Source organism: Heterodontus francisci, chromosome 29 (genome assembly GCF_036365525.1).
Source record: "Heterodontus francisci isolate sHetFra1 chromosome 29, sHetFra1.hap1, whole genome shotgun sequence".
Lineage (NCBI taxonomy): Eukaryota > Metazoa > Chordata > Chondrichthyes > Heterodontiformes > Heterodontidae > Heterodontus > Heterodontus francisci.
The window spans coordinates 10192379-10218985 of NC_090399.1; the positions used below are offsets into that span (position 1 = coordinate 10192379).

At 44.4% G+C, this 26607-nt stretch overlaps 1 protein-coding gene across 1 annotated transcript in view; it reads left to right on the top strand.

Annotated features, from left to right (window-relative positions):
- The first annotated feature begins 487 nt into the window (after window positions 1–487).
- LOC137346108 (cytochrome P450 2K6-like) overlaps window positions 488–26607 on the top strand; it is a 34705-nt gene continuing 8585 nt past the window's right edge. The window contains exons 1-7 of the mRNA XM_068009406.1: window positions 488–750; window positions 6862–7024; window positions 9429–9578; window positions 12226–12386; window positions 15152–15325; window positions 23651–23792; window positions 26160–26347. Coding sequence (XP_067865507.1) covers window positions 559–750; window positions 6862–7024; window positions 9429–9578; window positions 12226–12386; window positions 15152–15325; window positions 23651–23792; window positions 26160–26347 — 1170 coding nt within the window. The 5' untranslated portion in view covers window positions 488–558. The remainder of the gene's footprint in view (window positions 751–6861; window positions 7025–9428; window positions 9579–12225; window positions 12387–15151; window positions 15326–23650; window positions 23793–26159; window positions 26348–26607) is intronic.

Here is a 26607-nt window from a genome sequence, read left to right on the forward strand (position 1 = left end):
ACTCTCCTGCTCCAGGGCTTGACCCCTTCTTGCGGCCGCAGCTGGCTCTCGGCTCCTCGACACTGTCTCCAGCCTGGACTGGTGAGGTCGGGTCTGGTCCTGGTGGCGGCTTCAGGCCCAGGCTCTGCGGGGCGGAGATGGGGCAGACAGGCCGTTTTACTCCATGGGTTCGCCTTGGGTGGCGGGGCTGCCATGAGGCGTTTGGCCTCGGGTCTGGTGCTGTCCCTGGCCTGGGTGGCTGCCTGCTCGGGCCCCACGGCCTGGCTCGGTGCCTGGGCCTGAACTCCGTGAGGCGGCCTGGATCAATTTGAAAGTAAACTCTATTGGAGAAGATTATTTGCATTAAATAAAGCCGAAAGCAAATAGGTACTGCTGCTGTCCTGGTGGTTAAGTGCAGACTTGTTTTTCTTACAATGTTAGTCAAATCAATACAACTGTTATTGCATTAAAGTGGGCCAAAGGCTGACTGAACAGATCAGTCATTTTGGGTTGGACAACTGAACAATAGTTAAACTCTGCAGAGAGTACATCTACAGCATTCAGATTTACCTCTACACCATGGCTTTACTGAATATATTTCTTCTTAGTCCCAGCTTGGTGCTGTTTGTTTGCACTATTGTTCTCCTTTATTTGATAAACCGACATAGTCACAGAGCTCGAATCAACTACCCTCCTGGTCCCACTCCCCTCCCAATAATCGGAAATCTTCATCAGCTGGATCGGAAGAGAATTTACAAATCTCTATTTGAGGTAAGAGAGAACTATTGCCCGCTAACCAGCAGGTAATTGCTGTCAGGGCACGCTTGCTAATAATCACCAGTATTTGGCTCTTGCTTCAGTGCAGTGGAAGGAGTTGGTTGGTGAATAACTGGCAAGCTATTCTTATTTATAATAAATAGTCTGTAAAATTAAGGTATGGAAGGGCAGCTCGGCCCAGTGGAACGTACAGCCTGTGGCATGTGGGAAGTCATGAACGCACCATGTGTCCTAGACGAACACATCCGCAGGAAGTGTCACCAGCTGTAGAAGCTTGAGTGGCAGCTGGAGTCTCTGTGGTGCATCCACGAGGCAGAGGACTACGTGGATAGCACGTTTAGGGAGGTGGTCACACCACAGGTTAGGAGCATACAGGCAGATAAGGAATGGTGACCACCAGACAGTCTAAGAGAACCAGGAGGGTAGTGCTTGCTAATTATTTTTCCAATTTGGATACTGGTAAGGGAGATGGTTCCTTAGGACTGCAGTCAAGGTTGTGGCACCACAGGTTAGTTAGGGGATTAGACAGGTGTTTCCGCGGCGGTAAATGGGACTCCAGGATGGTGTTGCCTCCCTGGTGCCAGGGAGCGGCTTCAGGACATTCTTCTGGGGGAGGGTGAGCAGCCAGAGGTTGTGGTCCACGTTGGCACACTGACATAGGTAAGAAAGGGATGAGATCCTGAAAGCAGAGATTTTAGGGAACTAGGATGGAGATTAAAAAGCAGGACCTCAAAAGCAGTAATCTCAGGATTTCTCCCAGTCCCACGTGCAAGTGAGCATGGAAATAGGAGAACTGAGTGATTGAACATATGACTGGAGAACTGGTGTAGGAGGGAGGACATCAGATTTCTGAGACATTGGGACTGGTTCTGGGGCAGGTGGGACCTGTACAAGATGGACAGGTTGCATCATAGCAGGACTGGGACGAATATCCTCGCAGGGAGATTTCCTCGTGCTGTTGGGGAGCTCAGATTGGAGGGAAGCAAAACTGGTAACTTGTCAGGGGTGTGGGAACCAGGAGGAAATATCAGAGAGGAATACCAAGGTGCCCAGAATACTGGGGGAGATAGATAGCACTAGAGTAGGGAATAGTAAGTTATTAGGTGAGGTCAGAGTAAGAGAGAAAGTAATAAAGTCTGAATCAGGGTTAATGTGCGTGAATGTAAATGCACGGAGGGTGGTTAATAAGACTGCGGAAATATGATGTTGTGGCTATAACAGAGACATGGCTCAAAGAAGGACAGGACTGGGTGTTAAATATTCCTGGATACAAGGTATTCAGGAAAGATAAGAAAGGGAAAAAAGTGGGAGGGGTGGCAGTATTGATTAAGGAGAACATTGCAGTGCTGGAGAAAAAGGATGTCTCAGAGAGTCGAGGGCAGAATCAATTTAGCTAGAGCTGAGGAACAAAAAGGTGCAGTTACATTGCTCAGTGTTGTCTACAGGCCACCAGATAGTGGGAAGGACATGGAGGAACAAATTTGCAAGGAAATTACAGAGATGTGTGAAAATTATAGCGTAGTAATAATGGGGGACTTTAATTATCCAAAATAGACTAAGATAATAGTAGTGTAAAGGGCAGTGAGGAGAAGAGTTCCGAGAGTGTGTTCAGGAAAATTTTGTACAGCAGTATATTGCTAGTCCAACGAGAAAGAAGGCACAGCTTCTTGGGAATGAGGTGGGCCAAGTGAATCAAGTATCAGTAGGAGAGCATTTAGGGGACAGTAATCATTTTATCATAAGATTTAGGCTGACTATGGAAAAGGACAAAGAGATTGCTCTTTGGGAATAATTAACTGGGGGAAAGCCAACTTCAATGGGATAAGAACGGAGTTGGGTGAATAAGTTGGAGTCGAAGGTTGGCAGGAAAAGCAATTGCTGAACAATGGGCTACCTTCAAAGAAGAGATAGTTTGGGCACAATCATTTTAAAAGGCATTTGATACAATGCCACACAACAGACCTGAGAGCAAATTTATAGCTCATGGAATAAAAGGGACGGTAGCAACATGGATACAAAATTAACTGAGTAACAGAAAACGGAGTGGTTAATAGATGTTTTTCAGGCTGGAGGAAGCTTTTTAGTGGAGTTCCCCAGGTATCAATGTTGGGACCCTTGCTTTTCCTGATGTACATTGATTACCTAAACCTTGGTGTACAGGGCACAATTTCAAAGTTATGAAACTTGGAAGCATTGTGAACTGTGAGGAGGATAGTGTAGAACTTCAAAAGGAAAGGTTGGTGGAATGGGCAGACAGGTGGCAGATGAAGTACAATGCAGAGAAATATGAAGTGATTCATTTTAGTAGGAAGAACATGGAGAAACAATATAAAATAAAGGATACAATTCTAAAGGAGGGGCAGGAGCAGAGGGATATGGTCTATATGTGCAGAAGTCATTGAAGGTGAAAGGACAGGTTGAGAAAGTGGTTAATAAAGCATACAGTATCTGGGGCTTTATTAATAGAGTACAAGTGCAAGGAAGTTATGTTGAACTTGTATATGACGCTAGTTCGGCCTCAGCTGGAGTATTGCATCCAGATCTGGGCACCGCACTTTAGGAAAGACGTGAGGACATTGGAGAGAGTACAGAAAAGATTCACAAGAATAGTTCCAGGGTTGAGGAATTTCAGTCATGAAGATAGATTGGAGAAGTTAGGACTGTTTTCCTTGGAGAAGAGAAGGCTGAGAGGTGATTTGATAGAGGTAAAGGGGTCTGGACAGGGTAGAAAGGGAGAAACTGTTTCCACTTGTGAAAGTATCGAGAACGAGAGGGCACAGATTTGAAGTATTTGGTAAGAGAAGCAAAAGTGACATGAGGAAATACTTTTTCACCCAGTGAATGGTTAAGGTCTGGAATGCACTGCCTAAGAAAGTGGTGGAGGCAGGTTCAATTGAAGCATTCAAAAGAGAATTAGACTGTTGTATGAAAAGGAAGCATGTGCAGTGTTACGGGGAGAAGGCAGGGGAATGGAACTGAGGGAGTTGCTCTTTCAGGGAGCCAGTGCAGACATGATGGGCCGAATGGCCCCTTTCTGTGCTGCAACAATTCTGTGATTCAGTTAAAAAAAGTATTAGGTTTTAAGCAAGTGAAGTGGTGGGGTGTGGAGTGGGTGGGTTGGGGGGTGGGGGGGGGGGCGTTGCTGTGTAGGTTGTGTGGGAAAGAGAGCAAAAGGGAAGGTGTGTGATAGGGCAGAGGGCAGGAGATAATAAATAACAAAGATGTCATGGGACAAAGGCAAAGTGTGTTAATGGTTGTGGTGAAAGACAGAGCATAAGTCCAGAGAGAGGGTTAATGGCAGAATAGTGAACAGCTCCGTCCAAAAGCGCAACATGAAAAACAGGCATAAAAGCAAAATACTGCAGATGCTAGAAATCTGAAATAAAAACAAGAAATGATGGAAATACTCAGCAGGTCTGGCAGCATCTGTGGAGAGAGAAGCAGAGTTAACGTTTCAGGTCAGTGACCCTTCTTCAGCAACAGGCACATGGTTAAAAAATAAAATAAAACAATTAAAAACGATAAAAACAAAAATTAGAAAAGGTCAGTCATGCCAGATACTGCCAGTTTTGCACCACCGCCTGAGACTAATTTCTACCCCAATATCTGATCATTATCCCATTGCTGTTTGTGGGATCTTGCTGTACGCAAATTGGCTGCTTTGCCTCCTATGTTACAACAGTGAATACACTTCAAAAATACTTAATTGGCTTTAAAGTGTTTTGGGAAATCCTGAGGTCGTGAAAGGTGTTATATAAATGCAAGTCTCTCTTTCTCCTTACAACAACAACATTTAAAGAACACCTTTTAATGTTGTAAAACATCCCAGAAGAGCACATCAAACAAAATTTGACATTGAGCCACATGAGGCAATATTAGGGCAGATGACCAGAAGCTTGGTCAAAAAGGTAGGTTTTAGGGAGTGAATGAAAAAGAGAGAGACAGGGAGGCTGAGGGAGGGAATTCCAGAATTTAGGGCCTTGGCAGCTGCGGGAATGGCCACATACGGTGAAGCAAAGGAAATCGGGGATACACAAGAGATCAGAATTGGAGGAGTGCAGAGATCTCGGAGAGTTGTGGGGTGAAGGAGGTCGCAAAAATAGAGAGGACAAGTTGAGTTAGACACAATTCTGGGAGATGAAAATGAATAAGGACAAGTCGAAAGAGCATATTGGAAGAAAAGTTATGCAACGGAAGTACTTGGTGAATGGCTTTGACCTTCGAGTGACGTCAATGAGCTCGTAATCCAGAGGCACAGGCTAATGCCCTGGGAGCATGGGTTCAAATCCCACCAGGGCAGCTAGAGGAATTTAAGTTCAATTAATCGCCTTGCCAGCGATGGCCACATCCTATGAAAGAATTTTTTTCAAGTTCAAATAGACTGGGTAGATTGGCTGCAATCAACAAAGCAGATTGGATACTGGACTATATAGAAAAACAATATAACACAAGTCCGTCAATTAATTGATTAAAAATATCTGCAATTGAAAACTGGGCTCAGTGGTGCCCGGAAACTATCATCGATTGTCGTAAACACCCATTTGGTTCACTAATGCCCTTTGGGAAGGTAATCTGCTGTCCTTACCTGATCTGGCCTACACATGACTCAGGACCCACATAAAGTGGTTGACTCTTAACTGCCCTCTGAAATGGCCTAGCAAGCCAGTCAGTTCCCGAGGGCAATTAGGGATGGGCAACAAATGCTGGCCTTGCCAGCGATGGCCACATCCTGTGAAAGAATTTTTTTCAAGTTCAAATAGACTGGGTAGATTGGCTGCAATCAACAAAGCAGATTGGATACTGGTCTATATCGAAAAACAATATAACACAAGTCCGTCAATGCCATTCTCCAAGCTGTATATTGCTGCTGTCAGACCACACCAGTTATCCAGGTCATTGAGATCCATCAGGAAGACACTGATTCCCTGAAGGCACTTCAGGGAAGAGCCACGAGATCTGATCCTCCATCAGCAGAAGGCTGAGTTATGAGGAAAGAGTGGAAAAAAGTGGGATTCTCAGCTTTGGAAGGAGGTGACTTGAGAAGTGGCCTTATGGATGTTTATACGATGGCAAATGACATTGTAACCATTAGAGTGGTAGAAGGGGAGAAAGGTTCAGACTGGTGCAAGACAAAATTAGGCTTGATACCAGAATGTTTTCTCCAGATAAAGACAAATTAACATATGGAATGGACTTCATAGAATTACAGGAAACGATTTTAACCTAACGCACCCATTGGGTCACTGACTGGATTGCGTACGCTTCTGGTTTACATCCCATCTGCTTTTACTCTCCACTGAAGTTAATACTGAGTTGGATGTAAAATTATTGTTCTTCATGATCCCGTAGGATTCCAGCCTGGAAAGCTAGGTTAAAATTCGCCCCATGGAATCAGACAGCTCAGGCAGAGATCATTCGGCCCATCGTTCTTGTGCCAGCTCTTTGACAGAACTATCCAATTGTTGCCACTTGGTAACAATGTACCACATTGCATCTTTTAATATATCACACAAACATTATCATTGTGGTTGTTTGTAGTATAAGGATTTGATAGGGGTTAATGTTTGAGATAGTGTGGAACACCTCCCACCATGATGATGTAGGCGATCACATGTGAGACAGACTCGAAGGAGAAGCGGCATGGCTTCAGAGGAGTCATACAGACTTATGTAAAGCTGTAATAAAGTTAAAATGTAATAAATGAGTTACTGTTAAAATTACTGAAGACTCAGTAATCTCTCCTAGATAGACTAACCAAACATATAATGGTGGCCGACTAACCAAATATGCAACATTGTTCACCTTTTATTCCAAGTTATAAACATTCTAACCTATCCATGAATAACCCACCCTGGAAACAAGGCTTGTGTTCCAGGCAATCATTGCAGGAATTGTACTACATCCACCAGGCTAAACGAAAGTGGAAATGGGAGGACAAGCATGTGGGATGTGTATATGTGAATGCAAATTTACACTTCTTTGAAATTCTCTCATGTTCAGAAGGAGCTCTCAAAATGTCGCCTACAGCGACAGCTATCAGTATTTGAGTAGCTGTCATATCCTGATATCCTGTCACTTTACAGAATGTTTTCTTTTTATTAACAGCTTTCAGAGAAGTATGGCAGTGTGTATTCAATCCAAATAGGAGCAACTAAAGCTGTGGTGCTAGTGGGTTATGAGACTGTGAAGGATGCTCTTGTCCATCACCCCACTGAATTCATGGGAAGACCCTTCATACCGGTCATTCACATGCTGAAAGAAGGCTCTGGTAAGTCTTGATATATTTGATTGATTTGTGGGAGGAGAGATTGTGTAGAATGGGTCTATATTCCCTGGAGTTTAAAAGAATGAGAGGTGATCCCATTAAAACATATAAAGTTCCTAGAAGGCTTGACAGGGAAGATGCTCAGAGGCTGCTTACCCCGGCTGGAGAGTCTAGAACTGGGAGATATAGTCTCAGAATAAGGGGTCAGCTATTTAACATGAAGATCATCTGAGCTCCAGGACATTACTGCAGGAGTTCCTCAGGGTAGTGTCCGAGGCCCAAGCATTTTCAGCTGCTTCATCAATGGCCTTCCTTCATTCAAAAGGTCAGAAGTGGGGATGTTCGCTGATGATTGCACAATGTTCAGCACCATTCGCGACTCCTCAGATACTGAAGCAGTCCATGTAGAAATGCAGCAAGACCTGGACAATATCCAGGCTTGGGCTGATAAGTGTCAAGTAACATTCGCGCCACACAAGTGTCAGGCAATGACCATCTCCAACAAGAGAGAATCTAACCATCTCCCCTTGATGTTCAATGGCATTACCACTGCTGAATCCCCCACTATCTTCATCCTGGGAGTTACCATTGACCAGAAACTGAACTGGTCCAGCCGCCCAAATGCTGTGGCTACAAGAGCAGGTCAGAGGCCAGGAATCCTGCGGCGACTAACCTACCTCGTGACTCCCCAAAGCCTGTCCACCATCTACAAAGCACAAGTCAGGAGTGTGATGCAATACTCTCCACTTGCCTGGATGGGTGCAGCTCCAGTACATGTAAATGTGCCATGCTGCCAGCCCCACTGACAATCATAAATTAGTTGTCAGCGTAATTCTGAGCACACAGGATTATTTGGCAAATGTTGTCCAATCATGGAATCACATCTAATGTTGGACACTGTTTTAAGTTTTGTGAGCACGGGCTGGTTGCGAACGGCCAGTACCTTGCCCATTGCAAACAGCAGAAGGGACATGTTGTTTGATACGATCCGCCAGTCTTTAGGACTTACGGCCTATATACATAGCATCACACTGGCATTGAAATTCATATATCACGTTACTCATTTGTGTGATAGGCAGGAAGTCTTTTTGGATCGACGGCAGCATCCTGTTCGTGGCGAACACCACACGTGTTGCTACTGCATAGTAGCAGCGTTAAACAGCTAGCTACACCTGATGCCCATTGAACCTATTCCGTCATTCAATATGATCATGGCTGATCTTGGGTTTCAACTCCACTTTCTTTGGGTTGACCTGTCGGTGTCATTTCGTCCAAAGGGGAGCCATAAAAACAAATGCGACGGTTTGGTGTGCTCAGAATTACGCTGACAACCAATTTAAGATTGTCAGTAGAGCTCGTAGTGTGGCACATTTGTGTGCACTGGAAGCTACATGTCTTAATACACAGGGCCCTGTTCTTTGCAGACAGAAAGAACATGTACACACATTGCACCTGTTTCAGCTAAACAATATAAGTGACAGCCATTCGCTGGTTCATTCCTCAGGGCAATGCCTTGACCAATTTGTCAAGCTGCCTGGGCTAAATTTCAAACAAAGCATGGCAGTTAACTGTCAGTAATCGTAAACTGGTGCATTCCCCATGGAAACACCTCTACCAATCAGAATTTGCTTGCCAACCAATCAGCAATCTTTTCTCATACAGTATAAAGTCATTGTTTTCCCTTCATTGGTTATTCTTGTGGATTGTCCTGATGAGTGCAAGACGAAAAGCTTCGACAACATGTCTCTATTTTCAGTAATACTCAAAGTTGCATTTATTTAGTGCCTTTTACATCTCACCCCAGGACACTTCACCGGAGTGTTATCAGACACAAATTTGACACCGAGGCACAAATGGAGTTATTAGGACAGGTGACCAAAAAGCTTGGTCAAAGGGACCGATTTTAAGGAGCATCTTAAAGCAGAAGAGAGAGAGTTAGAGTGGCGGAGAGGTTTAGGCAAGGAATTCCAGAGCTTAGGGCCCAGGCAGCTCGTGCACCATCTTGCCCAAGAGCTGGTCTTGGTAAAGCTCCAACATGTTGCACGATGGAGCAAAGAGACCCCAGTTTGCACCTGTAGTTCCGACTGACAAAGCACCACAGTTAGTTGCTGAATGGTAGTCAGATAATTCCTCACATGAATGTAAACTATAGGTCCCAAATGCTGGCATGGTTCTGCCTCCTGTTACAAATCACTCGCTGTCTGTCACTGAAAAAATCTAGGGAGCAAACAGCACTGTGTCTGTAACCACACTAAAACCTCACAGAAGAAGTCTCCACCTAATTAATGGGTTAAGAACATAATAGGAACAGGAGTAGACCATATGGCCCATCGAGCCTGCTTTGCCATTCAATATGATCATGGCTGATCTTGGGCTTCAACTCTACTTTCTTTGGATTGACCGGTAGGTGTTACTTGGTCCAACGGGGAGCCATGGAAACAAATGCGAAGGTTTGTGCTGTCAACCCTGCGGGATTTTGGGATGGGCAAGAAATCCATCGAGGAAAGGATAAATGAGGAAGCTGGATTCCTGGTGGCTGTGATCGAATCATACAAAGGTGAGTCTTCAGCGGAGAATTTCTGACCTTGTGCAGTTGGTGGGAGTCTCAGCCCCTGGCAGAACATCTTGGAGATCGGAGCAGGCACTGTGGTTAAGTTTCAGCTGCCTGGCGCCATTTTGAAAGGGCAGCTGGCTAATTTACATTTTTAAGGTTATGCCCGCCGCCCCACCCCACTGGTCTGATCAAAACTCTGCTGCACCTTTCCCACCTCCAAATAACAATAACATTCATTATTTTCCCTCTCCCGCCCCAAAACACTTACCTTTCCCGCTTGACCTTGTTCCCCACCCGCCCCCCACTTCCCCCACAAAGTGAACAAAGTGCAGAGGTCACCCCTTCCCACCATCCCCTACACTAATGATGTAAATTTGACCCCAATCACTTCCCCCCCCCACAACCCGCACTAAAAATCTCACGTTTCCCCCTCCTTCCCCACCACTGTAGGGCCTGCTTTCCCCAGACGGGAAAGTCAAGGCCCAAGAGTGCGGGCCGCCGCTCAGATGATCGCGGCCCAAACGCAAGATTGCTTTTAATTTTATTTAAATGTACTCATTGTGCTCATTTCAATATAGCATTCCGGGTCCTGTCGCCCAGCGGTAGGGGGCGGTGGGTGGGGGGGTGCTGCCACAGAGCCTCGCTGCTGCTGGGAAGATCAGGACCAGCCCTCCCAGCATCGGGCTCTGTGGCGGGCAGCTTCTGGTACTATCTTCCGGCCCGCAACCCACCACGGAGGCCGACGTCAGGCCATGCCTGTCGTAAGGGAATGTGGGATGTGTCTTACCTATGATTATAAGAAAGAAACATGCCCTCTTCCGGCCTACTTTGGTTATTGTCCTTCCCACTTCAGACTCTCATCCCAGGTGGGGTTGGGGTGGGGGAGGGGAAGGCTGGAACAAGTGCAAGGCCCAACACCACTTCTTTTCAGTGGCCTTTCATCTGGCTGCCCTGTCAGTATACCAGGAAGGCCCTCCCCCTTCCCTTAAACAGCTGGGCCATTCTTGGGCTGCACCTGTTGCAAGTGCAGTCAATTTACCATCTGCTTAAGGTGAAAGCCCAGGGCTCCTGGGGTGATGCAAAGAGGTGGCTGAGCCAGCGTAACAGGCCTCTGCCTCTATTACCTGAGTACAAACTAAAGGAAAGTCCACAGGGGCAAACTTGAATGGAGGCACGGGGGAGACGAAGTGGGCAGTGTCGCAAGGCTCCCTCGTTATCCACCCGGCCCCCTATGCAGTTTCATTGACTTCAATAAAACCCAATATTAGATGTGTGTTAAAAATGAGCGATGAATGCAACTCCTCCTGACATGACTCCCCACCCAACTCCAGTGTCACCCCCTCCCCTGCATCTTTTCATATGACATCGCCGCAAGGCCCAACCACAACAAATTTAAACCGATCTCTCTTAGCTGCTACTCATTAACAGTTTCTGTGTTCATGCACATGTATATGTGTGTGTGTGTACACATGGGAGATTAGAGAAAATATACAACAGCAATTCTCTCCTGGCTTCGAAACTTGACTTGCAGACGCATGCAAAGTTAGCAATGCAGGTACTATGTTTTTGAAAATGAGCCAGGTGGAGAGAGATTCTCTCAAGATGCTCCACTGAGTCTTTCACCTGGCTTGATTGCCAGCCCTGCGTTCTGAGGCTCCTAAGGCTGGGATGAATAAGACAAGCTTTTGCTATATCTTTAGTTAACCTGTTTCTACCATTTAGCTTCACGTTGTGCATTGAACCGCAAAGAACTGAAGTGCCCGAGCTGCATTTATCCAAGATATATTTAAAAGAGGACATAGATTTAAGATAATTGGCAAAAGAGCCAAGGGAAGATGAGAATATTCTTGACGCAGTGTGTTGTTGTAATCTGGAATGTGCTGCCTGAAAGAGCGATGGAAGCAGATTCAGTAGTAACTCTCAAAAGGGCATTGGATAATACTTGAAGGGGAAAAACATTTGGGGTAGGAGTGAGACTAATTGGACAACCTCCTCAAAGAGGCAGAAAGGGCCGAATGGCCTTCTTTCTATTCTGTAACGTTCTGCAAAAGCATCTGAAATAATCAAAGAATTCAAATATTTGAGGGAAATTTTAACCTCAAAAAACAGGCGGGTTTGGGTCAGATGGTGTGTTTTAGTGAAAAAGTCTGAATCCTGACCCCAATCCTCTTCCAACGTGGCCGACATGTTTTAACAGAGGCTGGGCAGGGAGGAGCAGCCTACCCTCTGCCAAGAGGAATCTCCTAGGCCTCAGGAAATCTGCCAATAACCAGGGTCAGGGTTTGCTGGGTCAGGAGGTACGTTCCTTTCCAGCGTGCCTGCCTGACCAACCACACCATCCCCCCACAAACAAACTCCCACCAACCCCTCCCAATCTTCCACCCTCCTGATCTTCCCCAAAAGCCCTGCAATCTCCCCTTCCACAAGGCTTCTGAATTCCCCGCCCATCAAGGCCTATGATCTCCCCGTGCCCGCTCCTCTCAAAGGCCTCCAACCTGCCCCTGCACCAGGCCTCCGACCCTTCAGGCCTCCGATTTCCGACCGTCTTCACCTTCCTTGTTCAGCTACTCCTCCAGACTGCATTCCCAGAAGGTTAAGAAAGTTAAAATTCCCCCCTTTGATACTTGCTTAGAGTCTCTTTTTTTTGCAGGACAGCCCTTTGATGCCAGCATCATCTTAAATTCTGCCACAGCCAATATCATCTGTTCTATCTTGTTTGGCCACCGGTTTGATACTGAGGAAGAAACATTTCTCAGCCTTGTGAAGATGACCAATGATAACTTCAAGTTGCTTGCAAGCCCAATGTTACAGGTACTGCAATGGTGTTGCCAATGACGGTAAAATATTTGGAATGTCGGAACAGGAGGAGGCTATTGAGCCCCTCGAGTCTGTTCCGCCATTGAATTAGATCATGACTGACCTGAATCTTAACTCCACCTATCTACCTCGGTTCCATACGTCCTAACAAAAGCCTTCCAGTCTCAGTTTTGGGAATTTTCAATTGAGCCCCCGGCCTCAACAGCTTTTTGAAGGGGAGGAGAGTTCCAGATCCCCTTTGTGTGATGAGGTGATCACCCCTGAACGGCCCAGTTGTAATTTTAAGAGTATGTCCCTTGTTCTGGACTCCCCAAGCAGAGGAAATAGTATTTATCAACTGCTTTATTCATCTTAAACACCACAATTAGATCACCCTTTGATCTACTATATTTGGAGGAATACAAGCCTTGTCTGTGCAACCTGTCCTCATAATTTAACCTGTTAGCCCCGGTATCATTCTGGTGAATCGGCAAGGCCAATATACTCTTCCTGTGGTGTAGTACCCAGAAGTGACTGCAGATGGGGTCAGAGCTGAGCATTTTACTTAACATGGCAAGTGTGTTTTTTTTTAAACATTTATTTTTTTGGCTCCTAGCAACACATATTTGCCTCTGATTTTAATCCTATCGCCCACCCTGGCTATAAATCAGAAAAAAAAACTGTCCTCATAAAAACAATTTGTGAGAACGTGGAATTTACTGCCTCAGAAGGCAAAGGCATGTTTGAAAGGTCTCCTTCCACCTGCTTCATCTCACCCTATCAACATATTCTTCTATTCCTTTCTTCCTCATGCACTTATCTAGCTTCTTCTTAAAAGTATTTCTGTTATTTGCCTCAAATACTCCTTGCGATAGCCAGTTCCACATTCTAACCACATTCAGAGTAAAGAAATGTCGCCTGAATTCCCAACCGGACTATCAGATTTATTAGTCACTACTTGATACTTATGATCCCTAATCTTCAAGCTCCACATAAGTGGAAACACCTTCCCTGTTTCTACCCTATCAAACCCTTCAAAGCTGTAAAGACTTCTATTCAATCTTTCCTGATCATTCTAACCTCTCAGTTTTGGTGGCATCCTTGTAAATTCGTTGGGGTAGAATGAGAAATATTAGGATAGTCTGTGATATGATGGGCCGAATAGCCGCCTTCTGAGCTGTAAGAGTCTATGATTGCCTGAGAATCGAGGAAGCAAAGAGCTGTTGAGCTTGAAGAACGCAAAAGTTTGAATGACTGTTTACAAGAGCAGCAAACAACTTTCCTGAGTGATTGTTTTTATTTTTAACATTCAGCCTGCACAGCTTTGGACTTAACTTCTGACTGCTTGTGGGATTGTCGAGGTCACTGGGAAATTTTGCTCCTTCTCCAACATCTCTAGTCGACAGTGAGGGCTTTTCAGGGCAGGTATGACATTCACTGTGGGAAGGAGATTGTATATCAATACCATGGCGGGACAGAAGGAGAGGACCTAAGAAAAGAAAGTGATGCTGTAACCCTATTGGATATTACGCACCGCAAAGATTATACACAGATTCAGGAAAAAAATGTGCATTTATGCAGCACTTCTTATAACCTCGGGACGTACAAATGCAGCCACAGAAGTAATTTTGAAGTGGAGGCCCCATTGTAATGTAGGGAAACACGTTAGTCAATATGCACATAGCAAGATCCCACAAATAACAGTTTGACTATGATCAGATGATCTTTTGTTAATGATGCTAGATGAAGGATAAATGTTGGCCTGGACAAAAGGGGCCTCGGTTTAACGTCTCATCTGAAAGACGGCATCTTGGACCAGGCACCACTCCCTCAGTGCTGCACCAGAGTGTCAGCCTGGATTATGCGCTCAAGTCTCTAGACTGTGACTTAAACGCACAACCTTCCTACATGGAGGAGAGAGTGCTATCACTGATCTAACGCACCACTCTTCATAGTAAGAACCCAGCCTGATCTTACATCCATTAATATAAACAGATGGATCATCATGTGGGCTTCACTCCTCCCAGGTTGAATTCCTCGTATTCTATGTGCCCACAGCATCCAATAGCTTCAGTGTCCAACTTGTTCCGTATTAACCAGGAAAAGGGGTAAAAATTAACACAGCTACTTAAGTGATGATCGGACTGATGTAATTCAGCTAGTATTAAAATCTAGATCATTTATTGTTGCTCCTTCTTCTTCTTTGGCTTCCTTATCTCGAGAGACAATGATACGCGCCTGGAGGTGGTCAGTGGTTTGTGAAGCAGCGCCTGGAGTGGCTATAAAGGCCAATTCTAGAGTGACAGGCTCTTCCACAGGTGCTGCAGAGAAATTTGTTTGTCGGGGCTGTTGCAAAGTTGGCTCTCCCCTTGCGCCTCTGTCTTTTTTCCTGCCAACTACTAAGTCTCTTCGACTCGCCACATTTTAACCCCGTCTTTATGGCTGCCCGCCAGCTCTGGCGAGCGCTGGCAACTGACTCCCACGACTTGTGATCAATGTCACAGGATTTCATGTCGCGTTTGCAGACGTCTTTAAAGCGGAGACATGGACGGCCGGTGGGTCTGATACCAGTGGCGAGCTCGCTGTACAATGTGTCTTTGGGGATCCTGCCATCTTCCATGTGGCTCACATGGCCAAGCAATCTCAAGCGCCGCTGACTCAGTAGTGTGTACAAGCTGGGGATGTTGGCTGCCTCGAGGACTTCTGTGTTGGGGATACAGTCCTGCCACCTGAAACTACTAAAACTAATTGGTTTCCCAATCATTCCATTGTGTTTTCAGATCTTTAATTCCTATCCTTTCCTGAGATTTCTGCCAGGAGTTCATAGGAAAGTTTTCCAATACAGCAAGGAGACAAAGACGTTGCTGAACAATATTATTAACCAGAGAAGAAGTACACTGAATGAAGGCAATGTCAGCGGTCTTATTGACAGGTTCCTTGTCAAGCAAAAAGAGGTAAGGTGATAATAGATAAACCCAAAGAAGTAAGAATTAGTGTTGATCTGCCGAATGGAAAACAGGGATTACAATGCTATTCCACAGCATGGAGTAACAAAAACTGAGATCAGAGCAATAACCCACACCAAGGAGTAACAGAAACAGCAATCAGAGTAATATCCCACACCAAGGAGTAACATAAACTGTGATCAGAGTAATAATCCACACCAAGGAGCAACATAAACTGTGATCAGAGTAATAATCCACATCATGGAGTAACAGAAACTGTGATCAGAGTAATAATCCACACGGTGGAGTAACAGAATATAAGCAAAATACTACAGATGCTGGAAATCTGAAATAAAAACAAGAAATGCTGGAAATACTCAGCAGGTCTGGCAGCATCTGTGGAGAGAGAAGCAGAGTTAACGTTTCAGGTCAGTGACCCTTCATCAGAACTGGCAAATATAAGAAATGTAAAAGGTTTTAAGCAAATAAAGCGGGGGGGTGGGGCAAGAGATTACAAAAGAGATGTTGATAAGACAGAGGGTCACAGAGAATAATTGCCCAGAAGGTTATGGAACAAAGGCAAACGGTATGTTAATGGTGTGAAAGACAAAGCGTTAGTACAGAGAGGGTGTTAATTGACTGTAAAATGAACAGCCCTGGCTCCAAGCACAAACATTAAAAAAACAGTGGGGAGGCACAGTAGAAACAAACTAAGCAAATTAAAATAAAATAAACAAATAAAAAGGAAAAAGAAAAAAATAACGAAAAATAAAAAGGGGACCCGTCATGCTTTGAAATTATTGAACTCAGTATTCAGTCCGGCAGGCTGTAATGTGCCTAATCGATAAATGAGATACTGTTCCTCGAGCTTGCGTTGATGTTCACTGGAACACTGCAGCAATCCCAGGACAAAATAACCCACACCACATGGTAATGGAAACTGGGATCAGAGTAATAACCCACACCACAGAGTAATAGAAGCTGAGAACAGAGTAATATTCACACCACACAAGTGCCAGGCAGTGATCATCTCCAACAAGAGAGAATCTAACCATCTCCCCTTGACATTCAATGGCATTATCATCGCTGAATCCCCCACTATCAACATCCTAGGGGCTACCATTGACCAGAAACTGAACTGGAGTAGCCATATAAATACCGTGGCTACAAGAGCAGGTCAGAGGCTAGGAATCCTGCAGCGAGTAATTCACCTCCTGACTCCCCAAAGCCTGTCCACCATCTACAAGGTACAAGTCAGGAGTGTGATGGAATACTCTCCACTTGCCTGGATGGGTGCAGCCCCAACAACACCCAAGAAGCTCGACACCATCCAGGACAAAGCAGCCCGTTTGATTGGCACCCCATCTACAAACATTCACTCCCTCCACCACCGATGCACAGTGGTAGCAGTGTGTACCATCTACAAGACGCACTGCAGCAACGCACCAAGGCTCCTTAGACAGCACCTTCCAAACCCGCGACCTCTGCCAACTAGAAGGACAAGGGCAGCAAATGCATGGGAACACCACCACCTGCAAGTTCCCCTCCAAGTCACACACCATCCTGACTTGGAACTATATCGCCGTTCCTTCACTGTCGCTGGCTCAAATTTCTGGAACTCCCTTCCTAACAGCACTGTGGGTGTACCTACCCCCACATGGACTGCAGCGGTGCAAGAAGGCAGCTCACCACCACCTTCTCAAGGGCAATTAGGGATGGGCAATAAATGCTGGCCTGGCCAGCGACGCCCACATCCCATGAATGAATAAAAAATTTTTTTTTTAAAACAACCCACACCACTAGTAACAGAAACTGAGATCAGACTAATAACCCACATCAGAGTAGCAGAAGTTGAGATCAGAGCAATAACATATAGCACAGAATGACAGAAACTGTGATCAGTGTAGTAATATACACCATGTGGTAACAGAAACTGAGATCAGAGTAATAACATTCAACACGGAGTAATAGAAACTGAGATCAGAGTAAGAGTATGCACCAGAGTAACAAAAACTGAGATCAAAGTGATAACCCACGCCCCACAGTAACTGAAACTAAGATCAAATTAATCATTTACAGTACAGCACGTGAGGAACTGAGATTAAAGTGAAAACTCACATTACAAGTTATAGGAGTAACTGCAGTGATTACTCACATTAGAGAGTAATAGAATCTGAGATAACAGTTATAACTCTCAGAGTCATCAGAGTAATATGAGCTAAGATTACAGTGATAACCCAAATTATAGAGTAATAGAATTAGAACTCAGCAATAACTCACTCTATAGTGTAATAGAAATTGAGATTACTCTGATGATTGATGCCACAGCGTATTTGGAACTGAAGTAATATCCATAACACACGAGAGTAAAGGACCTACTATCAGAGTAATAATCAATACTACAGCGGAATCGAATTTCAGAATACAGCACAAACTCACTCTTCTAATAGTAACTGCGATTACAGTCACAGGGATTCTCAGCATGTGGGCATCACTGGGAAGATCGGCATTTGTTTCCCATCCCTAATTGTCCCTGAGAAAGTGGTGAAGATGCACCCACAGTGCTGTTAGTGAGGGAGTTCCAGGATTTTGACCCAAGCACTGATTCTTGCGGTACCCCATTAGCTACAGCCCGCCGACCTGAAAATGACCCATTTATTCCTACTGTCTGTTTTCTGTTCGTTAACCAGTTCTCAATCCATGCCAGTATATTCCCTCAATCTCATGTGTTGAAGTTAGGAGCCGCTGTCACTTTGAGGGCCAGAGGCATAGTATGTCCACCAAAGCCCATCGGCTGCAGATCATGTTACAGCAGTGCACAGAGGTGTGTCACCGCCTCTCTGGACATCCGCAGTCACCTCCGACACTGGCGTTCAGACATCTGCAAGTATGTCATGCGGGACCTGTAGATGCGCGGTGTTCTGTAATGCCAAATGCGCTTTGGGGGCTGCTGCTGCTCTCGTCCAGGGGCTTCCACATGGGCTGTGTTCTGCCTCTTGGTTCTGCCTCCGGCAGATATGGCTCCTCACAAAAAGTAGTTCAATAGATCACCAGGGAAAGGGGTACTGAAAAAATTATTGGAACAAAAAGCTGACATGTACCCAGGTCCTGATGGACTTCATCGTAAGGTTTTAAAAGAAGTGGCTGCTAAGATAGTAGATGTAATGGTTTTAAATTTCCAAAATTTGCTACATTCTGGAAAGGTCCCATCAGATTGGAAAATAGTGAATGTGACTCCTCTATTGAAGAAAGGAGGGAGAAAGAAAGTAGGAAACTACAGGCCAGATAGCTTAACATTTGTCATAGGGAAAATGCTGGAATCTATCATTAAGAAGGCAAGAGTGGGATACTTAGAAAATCTTAATGTAATCAGGTAGCATCAACATGGATTTATGAAAGGGAAATCATGTTTGACTAATTTATTGGAGTTCTTTGATGGAGTAACAAACAACATAGATAGAGGGGAACCTGTGGATGTGCTATATTTAGATTTCCAGAAGGCATTGATAAGGTGTCACATCAAAAGTTAATAAGCATAATAAGAATTTATAGAAATATAGAAAATAGGAGCAGGAGTAGGCCATTCAGCCCTTTGAGCTAGCTCCACCATTCATTATGATTATGGCTGATCAACTCAGTAACCTGCTCCGGCTTTCGCCCCATACCCTTTGATCCCTTTGTACCCAAGAGCTATATCTAACTCCTTCTTGAAAACATACAATGTTTTGGCTTCAACTGCTTTCTGTGGTAGCGAATTCCACAGGCTCACCACTCTCTGGGTGAAGAAATTTCTCCTCATCTCAGTCCTGAAAGGTTTACCCCGTATCTTTAGACTATGGCCCCTGGTTCTGGACTCCCCCACCATCGGGAACATCCTTCCTGCATCTACCCTGTCAAGTCCTGTTAGAATTTTATAGGTTTCTATGAGATCTCCCCTCATGGTGTAGGGGGTGACGCATTAGCATGGATAAAGGACTGGTTGGCTAACAGGAAGCAGAGAGTAGGTATAATTGGGTCTTTTTTGGTTTGGCAAGCTGTAACTGGTGGAGTGCCATAGGGATTACTGCTGGGGCCTCAATTATTTACAATTTATATCAATGACTTGGATGAAGGGACCAAATGTATGGTTGCTAAATTTGCTGATGACACAAAGATAGGTAGGAGAGTAAGTTGTGAAGAAGACATAAGGAGCTTGCAAAGGGATATAGACAGGTTAAGTGAATGGGGAAAAATTGGCAAATGGAGTATAATGTGGGAAAATGTGAACTTGTCCACTTTGGCAGGAGAATAGTAAAGCAGTATATTATTTAAATGGAGAGAGATTGCAGAACTCTGACCTACAGAGGGATGTACCTGGTAATGAAGCACAAAGGGTTGGTATGCATATACAGCAAGTGGTTAGGAAGGTAAATGGAATGTTGTCATTTATTGCAATGCAAATGAAATATAAAAGTAAGGATGTTTTGCTACAGTTCTATAGGGTAATAGTGAGACCACATCTGGATTACTGTGTACAGTTTTGATCTCCTTATTTCTGAAAGGACATAAATGCATTACAGACAGTTCAGAGAAGATTCACTGGATTGATTCTGGGATGAAAGGGTTATCTTATGAAGAAAGGTTGGACAGGTTGGGCCTCTATCTATTGGAGTTCAGAAGAATGAGAGGTGATCTTATTGAAACATATAAGATCCTGAGAGGACTTGACAGGATGGATGCTGAAAGGATGTTTCCCCTTGTGACTAGAACAGTTTAAAAATAAGGGGTCACCCATTTAAGACGCAGATGAGGAAAACTTTTTTCTCTCAGAGGGTCGTGAGTCTTTGGAACTCTCTTCCCCAGAGAGTGATGGATGGTCATTGAATATTTTTAAGGCAGAGGTAGATAAATTCTTGACGATCAAGGGAGTCAAATGGTAGAAAGATTTAGAAAAATGAAAGCCCGTGGGATACAAGGGAATGTGGCAGGTTGGATCCAAAATTGTCTCAGTGACAGGAAACAAAGGGTAATAGTCAACGGATGTTTTTGCATCTGTGCAATGGAAAGTAGTTTCCAGTGGCATTCCACAGGGCTCAGTGCTGGGTCCCTTGCTGTTTGTGGTATATATTAATGATTTGGACTTAAATGTGGGAGGCATGATTGGGAAATTTTCAGATGACACAAAAATTGGCCGTGTAGTTGATAGTGAAGAGGATAGCTGTAGACTCCAGAATGACATCAATGGTTTGGTTGAGTGGGCGGAAAAGTAGCAAATGGAATTCAATCCGGAGATGTGTGAGGTAATGCATTTGTGGAGGGCGAACAAAGCAAGGAAATACACAATAAACGGGAGGATATTGAGAGGGGTAGAAGAAGTGAGAGACCTTGGAGAGCATGTCCACAGGTCCCTGAAGGTGGCAGGACAGGTAGATAGAGTGAAGAAGGCATATGGAATGCTTTCCTTTATTGGCCGAGGTATAGAATACAAAAGCAGGGATGTAATGCTGGAACTGTATAAAACTCTGGTTATGCCACAGCTGGAGTATTGTGTACAGTTCTGGTCACCACATTACAGGAAGGACATAAATGCTGTGGAGAGATACAGAGGAGATTTAAAAGAATGTTTCCAAGGCTTGAAAGATGCAGCTATGTAGAAAGATTGGATCGGCTAGGGTTATTTTCCTTAGAACAGAGGAGGCTGAGGGGTGACTTAATTGAGGTGTACAAAATTATGAGGGGCCTAGATAGAGCAGACAGGAAGGATCTGTTTCCCCTGCAGAGAGGTCAATTACCAGGGGCACAGATTTAAGGTGATTGGTAGAAGGATTAGAGGGGCATGTGGGAAAAACTTTTTCACCCAGAGGGTGGTGGGAGTCTATAATTTGCTGCCAGGAATAATGATGGAGGCAGAAACCCTCAGTTATTTAAAAGGTACCTGGACCTGCACCTGAAGTGCTGTAACCTGCAAGGCTATGGACCAGGTGCTGGAAGGTGGGATTAGAATGAGCGGCTAGTTTTTTCGGCCGGCGCAGACAGGATGGGCTGAATGGCCTCCTTCTATGCCATAATTTTTCTATGATTCTATGGTATCGGAGGTAGGTGTGAAAGTGGGATTGAGGCCGCAATCAGATCAGCCATGATCTTATTAAATGGTGGAGCAGGCTTGAGGGGGTGAATGGCCTACTCCTGCTTCTAATTCGTATGTTCGTCTGGCTCTAGTTTCTAGACTATGCCCCCTAATCCTAGACTCCATAACCAGCTAAATCGTTTCTCTCAATATACCCCATCTGTTCCCCTTAATATCTTGAAAACCTTGATGAAATCGCCCCTTAACTTTCTAAATTTCAGGACACACAGCCCTAGTTTGTGTAATTGCTCCTTGTAATATAACCCTTGGAGGCCAGGTATCATTCTGATAAATCTCCACTGCGCTCCCTCCAAGGGCAATATATCCTTCCTGTTGTGTGCTGCCCAGAATTACTCACAGTTTTCCAAGTGTGGGTTAACCAGGTCGTTGTATATCTGAAGCATGACTTCTACCCCCCACGGTATTAAAGGCCTGCTCGGGTCTTCAATTGAAACCCGACCCGAGCCCAACAGAACCGCATCTGACCCGAGCCCAATCTGGCCCGAGTCCTTTGACTTTTTCCTGCGCCCGACCTGACCACCGGAATGAAGTTGATTATATTAAAGAGGTTGTGCTCTACCTCGGATGGACTCACTCACTGAAGACTAGAGTGGAGTCCAGATGCACGTTTCCCGCCTTCACATCCTGACTGTCACTGTGTCCCACCTGGCCCGACCCGAGCCCCAATACCAGACCCGGAAGAGCGACCTGGCCCGACCCGAACCCAACACATGTCGTTGGGCCCAGTCGGGTTTGGGTCGGGTAACCACGCTCTACCCTGTATTCTGGTCCTCGAGGTATAAAAGGCCAGCATTCCATTAGCTCTTTTGATTATTTTCTGTACTTCTTCATGGTATCTAGACCATTAAATCTCTTTAGACTGCCACTTTTTCTAGCTTTTCATCATTTATAAACTTCTCTGTTCTATCCTTTTTATGTCCAAATTGGATCACCTCACATTTGCCTACAGCGAAATCTATTAGCCAGTTTTGCCCATTCACTTAATCTATCAATAACAATTTGTAACTTTATGCTTCCATCTATGCTACTTAGAATGTTGCCTATTTTTATGTCACCAGCAAATGTGGATATGTTGCTTTCTATTCCATCATTTCAGTCATTAACAAATACGGTGATTTGGTGAAGCTCCAGCACATATCTTTCAGGACAACATTAGTCCATTCGGCCAATTAGAGTACCTGCCCATAATCCATATCCCAGTCTCCTTCTATTCAGCCAATTTCCTAACTAGGTGAATAATTTTCCAACATTTCCATGAACAGTCTCTTATGAGGGACTTTATCAAATGCCTTCTGGGAGTCTATATAAATAATATCCATAGACATTCCCCTGCCTATTACTTCAGTTACCTCTTCAAAAAATTGTCAGGTACGTCAGGCATGACTTCCTTATAAAAATCCATGCCGGATATCTCTGACCAACTGAATATATTCAAAGTGTTAGTCACCCTATCCTTAATTATAGCAATTTCCTGACAACAGATCTTAGGCTAACAGATCTATAATTCCCTGGTTTCCCATTCCGAAATAGTGCATGGTAGAATGGTAAATGGAGCTGTCTGGAAGGCGTGTATCAGAAGGCCCAGAAAGGACCCTCCTGTCTCTCCAAATGATGTCTTCCCATGACTGTGTGAATGGATGGGGATAAATCAAACTTGTTGCCCAGCACTGAATGCTGCAACTCATTAATCAGATGTAATGCTTTGTGCTAGTGAGAGTACACATCACACAAAAGATGTCTGCCTGAACCTACATTGGTTCCTGATCCAGCATCGCCTCGAATTTTAAATTCTTTCTGTTAAAATTCTTCCATGGCATTTCCCCCTCCCTATCTCTGCAGCCTCCTCCAGCCTTAAAACTCACCTAGATGTCTGCACTCCTCCAATTCCAGCCTTTTGCACATCCCCTTCTTTAATCACTGCACCATTGGCGGCTGTGCCTACAGCTGCCTGGGCATCAACCTCTGGAATTCCCTCCCTAAACCTCTCCACCTCTCTACACCTCTACCTCCTTTAAGATGCTCCTTAAAACCTATCTCTTTGACCAAGCATTTGGCAACACTGTCCTAATATCTCCTTATGTGGCTCGGTGTTAAATTTTATTTCCTAATGCTCCTGTGGTATTTTGGGACATTTTACTAAGTTAAATCGTATAAATGTGAGTTGCTGTTGCTCCAGTCTTAATCCGTGGCCTATAATTGTTTCCAAGGAATCAGGAAATCCGGACACCCTTTTCCATGACAAGAACCTGCTGATTGCAACCCATGATCTATTTGCTGCTGGAATGGATACCACTGCTACCACCTTACGCTGGGGACTTCTCCTCATGATGAAGTATCAAGAGATTCAGAGTAAGAGTCAACAACAGCTTAGCCTAGAAATTCCTCTTGTGATGTTTGTTGTTCTGACCGCATGAGAAAGGGGTCTAGGGTTCCCTCTCAGCCTTCACCTGGTCTTACAGTAACAGGGTTTAGTTTTAAACACACCGTGTTTTTAGCTCCCCATTGGTGAACCCTTGTTCTCTGCTTTCCAATTAAAAGGCTCAGAAACCAGCCAAACAGTTTTTCTTAGGTTTGAAGAAGAAAAGTTGTAATTTATTAAACCTAAACTCTAATTCGGTTAACGCTTAAGGATACATGACGCGCCCACGCTAGCATGCATACGCTATACAGACATGCAGATAGAGACAGAAAAGAGCAGAAGAAATAAAGTAGACAGGTTTGTGGCCATATCTGAAGATGGTTTTGGTTTCTGTTCTTCAAGCTCACTGTAGAGTCCTTGATTGTAGGTAGGTCTTGCTTTTCGTTAGGGCCCAGTATTCTTCTTAAACCTTTTTCGATGTAGGAGACTTTTCTCTTTTGAGGTTCATGTGTCCTCAGTGGGTCCAGAGGCTTGTGAGAAAGAGATGGGAGCAGACAGGAGAGGTCTTCTCAGTCTAGGAACAAACAACCTTTTCCTTCTCAAACTGTCCGTACAATTTAAAAAAAAACAGGTTGCCCAGCAGGTTAGTCTGTGGCTAGATGGTTTGACCACATCTGCTTGTGGATTCGGCCATCTTAGCAGTCTTCCTGGAATGTGAGCTTCCTCACCCTCAATGTCTGATGATCAAAGTCCATTGTGGGTTAAATGGATAAGGGTGTTTCCACAAGCACTGTCTGTTAGTATGTAAATATCCTTCCAACAAATTGTCTAGTGATTTTTTAACAAGTCATTTTCTTCACTTCAGCAACAGTTTAAAAATTAATGTTCATATGAGCAAATTAATATGCAGGTGGGGAGATCTGCATGACATAGTGAATCGACACTTAATGATTCATCTGAAATGCTCTGCTATTTTAGTGTTCTGGTCAATGTCGATGCGAATGTTAAGCATGGCTCAGTGGGCAGCACTCTCACTTCTGAATCGGATAGTTGTGGCTTCAAGTCCTCACTCCAGAGACCTGAGCACTTAAGGAAGGCTGACAATCCTAGTCTAGTACTGAGGGAGTGCTGCACTGTTGGAGGTGCTGTCTTTCAGATGTGATGTTAAACTGAGTTCATACCTACCTTTCAGAGATGGACATAAAAGGTCCTTTGGCGCTAGTCAAATAAGAATGAGGTTTATCCTTCAAACAACAGCTAAAACAGATGATCCGGCCACTATTACATTGCTGTTTGTGGGAGCTTGCAGTGTGTAAATTGGCTACAACATTTCTTACATTACAACAGTGTCTATACAATATCTGTAGCTTTGGGATGTCCTGCAAAAGGTGCCGTGTAAATGCAAGTCTTTCTTTCCTTAACATTGTGGAATAGAATTACTACAAGAACATATTAACTGCTTGGTCAATCATATCAGTAACAGTCATTTCTGGGCTTGTGTTGATATATCTGAGAGTTTAAGATTGAGCCACATTATAACCAGGATCCAGAAAATCTTCTCCATCTCAAGTTTAGATTATAATGTAAGGCCACAGGAAGCTTTAGATCTTTAAATCCCAACAAGTATGTCTCTTTTTCACACATCAATCCCAGTCTCCTTTTCACCACATCCTTCAAATCTGTTCACATTAGAAAAGCATGGAATTATCTCAACCTCATTATAGTCTCCACTTCAAATGCTGTTTGTGGTAACATATCATCCTTTGGGTCAAAATTATTTCTCCTAACTTCCTAATTGTGCCCTTTATATTTCAACCCATTCATGGGTTGGCCTGTGCTGGCAAGGCCTGCATTTATTGCCCATCCCTAATTGCCTTCTTGATATACTGCAGTCCATGTGGGGTAGGTACACCCACTGTGCTGTTAGAGAAGGAGTTCCAGGATTTTGACCCAGCAACAGTGAAGGAACGACGCTAAATTTCCAATCAGGATGGTGATCTAAATCAGTGATTTAGAGGGGAAACTGCAGGTGGTGTTGCCATGTTTCTGCTGCAGTTGTCCTTCTAGGCAGTAGAGGTCGCGGGTTTGGAAGGTGCTGACTCTTGGTTCTTTGCTGCAGTGCATCTTGTACCTGGTACAAACAGCTACCACCATGCGTTGGTGGTTCTGGGAATGGTTGATTGAGTTAGTCGATGAGCTGATCAAGCAGACTGCTTTTTCCTGGTGGAGTTAAGCTTCTTTGTATCATATTGTTTTTGCATTACCTTGATGTTTTTATTTATATTATTCCTGCATTATATGACTTACATCCCTGTCTGTCCTAAAGTAAAGTGATGTCTTACCTGTTTCTGTTTCAGAGAGAGTTCAGGAAGAAATCGACCAAGTGATCGGATCAAAGCGATGTCCCAGAATGGAGGACCAGAAGCATATGCCCTACACTCGTGCAGTTATACATGAGGTCCAGAGGTTTGCGAACATTGCGCCAATGGGTGTTCCTCGGGAAACGACCGTGGACATTAATTTCCGAGGATATTTTATACCTAAGGTAGGCTTTGGTTGGTACCTTGTCTCTTTCAAGTTATATTTTCTTTGGCTTCCCCCATCTGGAGCTCGACATACTTCAGGCTGGTGACGTACTCCAGGTCTTTACCAATCTGACCACCAGAGATGCATGGATGGCCCTGGAATGTCAGGTTCTTGTTTTGGAACACTTCCTCACATATGAAGTGTCAAATCATATCTGTAGATCCTCATTTTCTGACTTGATGATTCCCATTGGAATTCCAACATGTGCCGCTCAATATA